Source organism: Papio anubis, chromosome 10 (genome assembly GCF_008728515.1).
Source record: "Papio anubis isolate 15944 chromosome 10, Panubis1.0, whole genome shotgun sequence".
In the NCBI taxonomy this organism is placed as follows: domain Eukaryota; kingdom Metazoa; phylum Chordata; class Mammalia; order Primates; family Cercopithecidae; genus Papio; species Papio anubis.
This window is the reverse complement of record NC_044985.1, coordinates 9,354,751-9,362,292: the sequence shown is the minus strand read 5'-3', so window position 1 is coordinate 9,362,292 and position 7,542 is coordinate 9,354,751. Positions and strand designations below refer to the sequence as shown.

General features: G+C 48.5%; 1 protein-coding gene across 1 annotated transcript; it reads left to right on the top strand.

Annotated features, from left to right (window-relative positions):
* Positions 1–4,445: 4,445 nt before the first annotated feature.
* Positions 4,446–5,217, top strand: LOC101020981 (coiled-coil-helix-coiled-coil-helix domain-containing protein 2). Its single transcript, XM_003909228.3, has one exon. The coding sequence runs from the start codon at positions 4,479–4,481 to the stop codon at positions 4,932–4,934; it is 456 nt and encodes a 151-aa protein (XP_003909277.1). The 5' UTR covers positions 4,446–4,478; the 3' UTR covers positions 4,935–5,217.
* Positions 5,218–7,542: the final 2,325 nt, after the last annotated feature.

Below are 7,542 nucleotides of genomic sequence, written 5' to 3'. Positions count from 1 at the left end.
ATTCTCAGGACCCCTGGGCTGTCCGTTCAGCTCGTTGCCTCCCCCGCTATTTAAGACTCAGCTCCCCTCCTACCTCCCCAAGATGCCTGACCACCTCCTCCGTCTCCACAACGGGGTGCGTAAGGCCCAGCCGCCTGTGTGCCTTTGGGTCCTGCTGGGCTCCTCAAGGGTCCTTACTGTCCAGCTCCGGGCCCATGACGGGTATCTTGGGAGGTGCTCGGCGTCCGGCTCTGTTCCCGCCATACCCAGCAGAACACTGTGGTCCCTCAGGGCTGCTGAATGAGGGGCCAAAGGTAGCAGGAAGAACAGTCAGCCCTCGTGAGAGGGCCACAACCAGGCGACAGGAGACCACGCGACAGCCAGACGCCCCATTGGCCTGGCAGCTGCCGTCTAGCCCTCCCAGATGAGTGGAGTTTGGGGCTCACCCCCGCAGGCAGCCCCTGAGGCTGGGAGGTGCGGGAGGGACTGGAGCCTTCCGCCCTGGTGCTCACCAGCCTAGAGCCTGGCCCTGCGCAGGCATCGCCTCACCTCAACCCCACAGCAGCCTTGCAGGCCGTCCTGTTTGGCTGGGTTCAGAGGCGCCTTGTCCCTCCAACCAGGCAGGCACGAAGGGGGCCTCGGGAGGAACGTAAGGCTCTCAGGGCAAGCAGCCGCCCTCAAAGGGCCTGGAACTCCACAAAGGCGGTGTTTCGGAAGCCTAGCGGCCTCCTCCCAGCTCTTCTGCGGGGGATTCCCGGGTTCCCCTACCCTGCGGCGCTCCAGCCTCGCCCGGTCTGCTTGCACCCTCTGCATGCCCCCAGCACAGCTTCTCTGCCTCGAGGCCCCCAGCTAACCAGCAGCTTCTCTTACTGAAAGAGAATCTGACAGCAGCCCCTGCCCCCTCCACCCAGCCATCTCCCTGGTCCACGCTCCTGCTGTGCCCAGGCTGCTGCCTCTAGGGGACCGGGGCCAGACTGGCACAGTAAAGGTCCCGTCTAACGCAGAGATCTCCTATTCTTCTTACGTCCCTCATTTTACAAATGAGGAGGTCACGGAGAGGCCTAATGATGTGCACCAGGGCCTGCAGAAAGCGTTTCTCTGAGCACCGAGGCTGGGGAGTGGGGCCCTGGAAGGCAGTGGCCGCTGCTTGGCCCCCGCGCTGGCGAACTGCTGGGATCTACTGCCTGTGGCGAGACTTATTAAGCTATTTGAAGCCGTCAAGGGAAACCTGCTATGTGTAAATATCAACCGTCTGGCAAAATACCTGGAGTGGGATTTTATTTCTGCTGGGCATTATTATGGGTATTGATTTGAGAATCTGAAAATTCAATAAAACAGATTAAACCTCCCAAGGAATGAGTATGTGGACCATCAACTCAAGTCGCCCTAGGCGTGAAGTCTTCATGTGGGCAGGAAGGAGTCGTCAGGCAGGCATCTGAGTGGGGCCTCGGGAACTGGAGGCAGGCTGAGCCCAGCTCAGTGGGAAACACCTCCCCAAAGGGACTGACCTCCCAGCTCATCAGCCCAGGCCTGATCTCTGGGGCCCCCAACACGCACTGAGGATATAGGGGTGACACAAACACGGTCCCTCCTTCTGCAGGACATCTGGCCTGGCTCCTCGGGAAGCTAGTAGCCTCAGAAAAAAAGGGGGGTGTTGTGTATTTTAGATACAAGAGATGAAAGAGACCCAGTGACCAAATGTGAACCTTGATTGAATCTTTGTTCAGAAGAAAAAAACAACTATCAAGGACAGTCCTGGGACAATCTGTGAAATTTGAATGTGGCCTGAGTGTTAGAAGATATTAGAGAAACGATTGATTTTGTAGGTGTGATAATGGTTTTGTAGGACAATGTCGTTCTTATTAGGAGATGCACTCTGGCTGAGGTATTTAAGTGAAAAATGTCATTATGTCTGCATCTCACTTTCAAAGGGTCAGTAAAAAAAAATCGATCTATGTACATATGTTGTCAGAGCAAACAGGGCAAATTATGAACAATTGTTGAATCTAGATGGAAGGTTTGCAAGCGTCCATTGTACTATCAACTTTTTTCCTCTGTTTTTAATGTTTTTAATTTTATTTTTAGACTGGGTCTCACTCTGTCATCCAAGCTGGAGTGCAGTGGCACCATCTTGGCTGCCTGCTGCTTTGATCACCCTGGGCTCAAGTAATCTTCCACCTCCCTGGGCTCAAGTCATCCTCCCACCTCAGCCTCCCGAGTAGCTAGGACTACAGGCACATGCTACCATACCCGACTAATTTTTCTGTTTTTTGCAGAGATGGGATTTCACCATTTGGCCCAGGCTAGGCTCAAACTCCTGGACTCAGACGATCCTCCAGCCTCAGCCTTCCAAAGTGCTGAGATGAGAGGTGTGGAGTCACTGCACCTGGTCTTTAATTTTTAATAATAATAAGTTTGGGAAATAGAAAGATAGAATCCCTGTCAAGAGACTCACAGTCTAGAGAGTTTAGTTAAACACACCTACACAACCAGTGACCAGTAGGTTTATCCCTGGGGATGCCCTGGTGGCGAGGCCAGGAGCCCCTCCTGCGGCGGCTCTCTCTGACTTCAGACACATCTCTCCAAGTTTAGGATACCAAATAGCAGCTTCTATGGGCTGGCTATTCTGTGCTATCTAATAGGCCAGGAGGAAGGGAAGGGACTGTCACCACATGGCACCAAGGGAGATGCCACAGGGCAGAGGAGTCCTCTAATGTATAAGCTCTTCCCTATATCCAGGGTAGAGGGTGGCCCTGAGAGTCCTGGTGCCAGCCCCTAAGGACCCAGGGTCTGGTTTAGTTGGCCCTTTGAAGGGCTCCGGGAAACAAGAGAGTCATAGGGTGAGTCCTTGCCCTTAGAACACTAAAAACATCAATTCCTCCCAAAACTACCCTAGCCGGGAGAAAACGGCAGTAGACTGAAGTGGAAGGGGCAGGGCAGAGGCAGGGTGTGCTGGGGGCTGATGCGCACCGGGGTGGGCTCAGGCTGCTGAGTGCAGGGGCGTTGGGCTGAGGCTCATGCTAAATGGGTAGGTGCTTTTTCCACACAGTTTTAGGAGACTGTTTCCCATTTTGAAGCCGGGAGCATTTTAACACACTTGTTTTCATGGAGTTCTTTTGATCCACCCTAAAAAGTAAACATTAAACTTGCAGCTTCCAAAAATATTACCAAGCATGATGCAAAACAGACATTGGCTCACCCCCCGGCAGCAGCCTCTTGCCCACACCCACCCACAAAACAGGGGACAGATGCGAACCGGAAACAGAACCAGACTCAGGGAGAACCGGTGGAGAAGGGGAACTGTAAGGATGAGGTGAGCTCAGGAAGAGCGCATAGCTCAGGGATCCCAGAACGTTACTGGATGCAGCTGAAAATTCTTGATGTTACAGTTGGCCATAGCTTTGTTAATCAATCTGGGTCACAACAATGGTGTCAGGCTCCTTGGAGAGATGGCTGGGGCAGGAAAGCTGCACGCTGTGCCAGGATCTCTTGCTGCGGCAGGAAGTGAGAAAGGGCTCCAGAAAATGAAGGGGCAGGCCAAGGGGACACAGGAGTTTCCTGAAGGGGTTCCTGTTGGCCAGACTGGGGACAACTCGAGCACCAAAGCATCATAAACCACTAGAAAAATAGGAATCCGTGAGTCTATACCAGTGGCTCTCAACTGGAGACTACTTTGGCCCCCAGGGGAGATTTGGCCATGTCCATAGATATTTTTGGTTGTTAAGTGAGAGGAAGATATGCTACTGGCATCCAGTGGGAAGAGCCCAGGGATGCCGCCAAACATCCTGAAGTGCATAGGACAGTCCCCACAACAGGGAATTCACTGGTCCAAAATGTCACTAGTGCCCAGGTTGAGAAACCCTCATTTATAGTAATGGTACAACTATAGACAGACAAGTAACTAAGTGGGAGCTCTTGCTTACAGTAGAACACTGGGTATTGATTGGTAAATGCAGAGGGTGCACCTGTGTCAAAAATTATCATTTTGATGGGCATGGTGACTCACACCTGTAATCCCAGCACTTTGGGAGGCCAAGGCAGGCAGATCACCTGAGGTCAGGAGTTTGAGAACCAGCCTGGCCAACATGGTGAAACCCCATCTCTACTAAAAATACAAAAATTAGCAGGGCATGGTGGCAGGTGCCTGTAATCCCAGCTACTTGAGAGGCTGAGGCAGGAGAATCGCTTGAACTCAGGAGGTGGAGGTTGCAGTGAGCCAAGATTGCGCCACTGCGCTCCAGCCTGGGTGTCAGAGTGAGACCCTGTCAAAAAAAGAAAGAAGGAAGGAAGGAAAGAAGGAAGGAAGGAAGGAAGGAAGGAAGGAAGGAAGGAAGGAAGGAAGGAAGGAAGGAAGGAAGGAAGGAAGGAGAGAAAGAAAGAGGGAAAGAAAGAGGGAAAGAGAAAGAAAGAAGGAAAGAAAGAAAGAAAGAGAAAGAAGGAAAGCGAGAAAGAAAGAGGAAGTGTTACAGGTCCAGAGGCCGAGCCATCGAGTACCTAGGATGCCGCGTGGAAGCCAAAGCCGCACCTCCCGCATGGCTCCTCCGGCCAGCCGGGCACCTCAGCTGAGAGCTGCACCCAGGCCGGCACCTGTCGCTCAGCCACCAGCAGCGGCACCCCCATCTGCAGTTGGCTCTTCTGCTGCTGCACCCCAGCAGCCAGGTCTGATGGCCCAGATGGCAACCACTGCAGCTGGCGTGGCTGTGGGCTCTGCTGTGGGACACACACTGGGTCATGCCATTACTGGGGGCTTCAGTGGAGGAAGTAATGCTGAGCCTGCGAGGCCTGACATCACTTACCAGGAGCCACAGGGAACCCAGCCGGCACAGCAGCAGCAGCCTTGCTTCTATGAGATCAAACAGTTTCTGGAGTGTGCCCAGAACCAGGGTGACATCAAGCTCTGTGAGGGTTTCAATGAGGTGCTGAAACAGTGCCGACTTGCAAACGGATTGGCCTAATCAAGAAGTTCAACCTGGAGAGATGGAAAATCAGCTCTCATACCTTAAGTTAATTTAGTGTAAAAATAGAATTGATAGTGAAGGTATAAAGTGTAACCGTCAGTTAAACCTCTCCTGTCATTCCTAGCTTCCTTGCTTCAGAACTGAAATGGAAGGGGGTGTGTTCCTACTCTGTAGAATTTGGGACTGGGCAAAATGTGTTACCTCCTTAAACTAGCTGTTATGATTTTATTCTTTGTGAGTTAATTAGAATAAAGTCATTTTCTTCCAAAAAAAAAAAAAAGAAAGAGGAAGGAAGGAAGGAAGAAAGAGAAAGAAAGAAAGAAAGAAAGAAAGAAAGAAAGAAAGAAAGAAAGAAAGAAAGAAAGAAAGAAAGAAAGAAAGAAAGAAAAGAAATTATCATTTTGCAGTTGTCATCGTAGAGATTGGTTCAGGCAAGAATCGTCTGGATCTGGATGCTAAATCCAGGGGATGGATTTGAGCGATGAAGAGGCAAATGTGCATGTTCCAAAGTGTCTCCCACAAAATGCTTATTTGTTGCAAGGGAGGAAAACTCTATAAAGGGGAGGATTGAGACCACATCTTAGGGTTATGAAAATTAATGCCACCATGAGAGGCAGATGGACAACATATCCTCCGGAAGAAAAGTCCTGAGAAGGATACAAAGTTATTAGTGTGCTATTCTAGCCAGAGTTGCAGAAAGCTAACCCGTACATTCTTTTTATTTAAAGTCCAGTATTTTTTTTTAATGTCAGCATCAGCCAGGTGCAGTGGCTCACTCATATAATCCCAGCACTTTGGGAGATCGAGTTGAGGGGATTGTTTGAGCCCAGAGTTTGAGACCAGCCTGGGCAACATAGTGAGACCCTGTCTCTAAAAAAAGTAAAAAAAAAAAAAACCAGCCAGGCATGGTGGTCCTTGACTGTAGTCTCAGCTACTTGGGGGTGCTGAGGTGGGAGGATCACTTGAGCCTGGGATGTCGAGGCTGCAGTGAGCCGAAATCATGCCACTGCACTCCAGCCTGGGTGACAGAGTAAGATCCAGTATCCCAAAAAAAAAAAAAAATCAACATTGTAATAGGCAAATAAAAGCTGAGGATATTTTCCAGATTAGAGATAAAGAGATGTGACAACGAAATGCCTTATGTAATCCTAGGCAGGATCCTGGACTGAAGGAAACATGAAGTTATAAAGGGTGGCATTGAGTCAGCTAACAAAATTGGCACATCACAGTAGAATAATAGGTTAAAGTATTCTATCTACTTAAAATTTCCTGATGTTGCTATCTATACTATAGTTATATAAGAGAAAGCTCTTATTCTTAGGAAATACACGCTGAGGTTTTTAAGGATAAAGGACATGATGTATGGAATTTACTCTCAAATGGTTCAGGGAAAAAAAACTATGTGTGAGTATATGTGTGTGTATGTGTGTGTGCATGTGTATGTTTGTATGTATAGTTGTGTGAGTATATATGTGTATGTGTGTATATATGTGTGTATGTGTATGTATACGTGTGTGTATGTAATATAGTGTATGTGTGTATGTGGCTAAAATATCCACATTCTAGTCCTCCAAACCTGTGGATGTTACCTTACATGACAAAAGAGAGTTTGCATATCTGATTAAGTTTAGGATCTTGAGATTGGGAGATTGGGAGGTTAGCCCAAATTATCCAGCTGGGTCCTAAGTGTCATCCCAAGGATCCTTCTCAAAGGGAGGCAGTAGATCGGAGTGAGCAGTAGGAGATGTGACAAGCAAGATGTTGTAGTGATGGATGTGAGGGGCTACAAGCCAAGGCATGCAGGTGACCCTCAGAAGCTGGACAAAGACAAGGAAATGGACTGTCTTCTGCAAGCTTCAGAAGGAACAAGGGCTAACACCTTGACGTTAGCCCAGTGAAGCTGATTTTGGACTTCTGGCCTCCAGAACTATAAGAGAATAAAGTTGTGTTGTTTAATGCCACCAAGGCTCTGGTAATTTGTTATAGCAGTAATAAGAAATGAATGCCTATGCATATACCTGTATATGTGTGTGTGTATATATGTGTATATATATGTATACACACACACACATAGGAAATGAATACCTATGCATATACATATGTACAGGTATATGCATAGGTATCCATTTCCTACATATATATTTGTGTGTGTGTATTCACTGGCAGCATAGTAGTATATGGTAGTAGGGGTAGTACATACACACACATGCACACACAGAGTTGGTCATCATTGTTCATGGATTCCATATTTGCAAATTTACCTCCTTGGTGAAATGTCTTTGTAACCCCAAAACCAGTGCTCATGGTGCTTTTGCGGTCAATTTGCCAACATGTGCAGCAGTGGCAAAAAACTGAAGTCACCTGATGCACACACTCCCAGCTGAGGCAGAGCAAGACAACACTCCGTCTTCTTGTTTCAGCTCTCATCCTGTAAACATATGTCTTTTGTGTCATGTTTTTAACGTTTTTCTGTGTTTTCTTGGTGATTTTGCTGTTTAAAATAGCCTCCCAAACATAATGCCAGCATGCTTTCTAATGTCCCTAATCACAAGAAGGCTGTGATGTGATTTACAGAGAAACTGTGTGTGTTAGGTTAGCTTTGTTA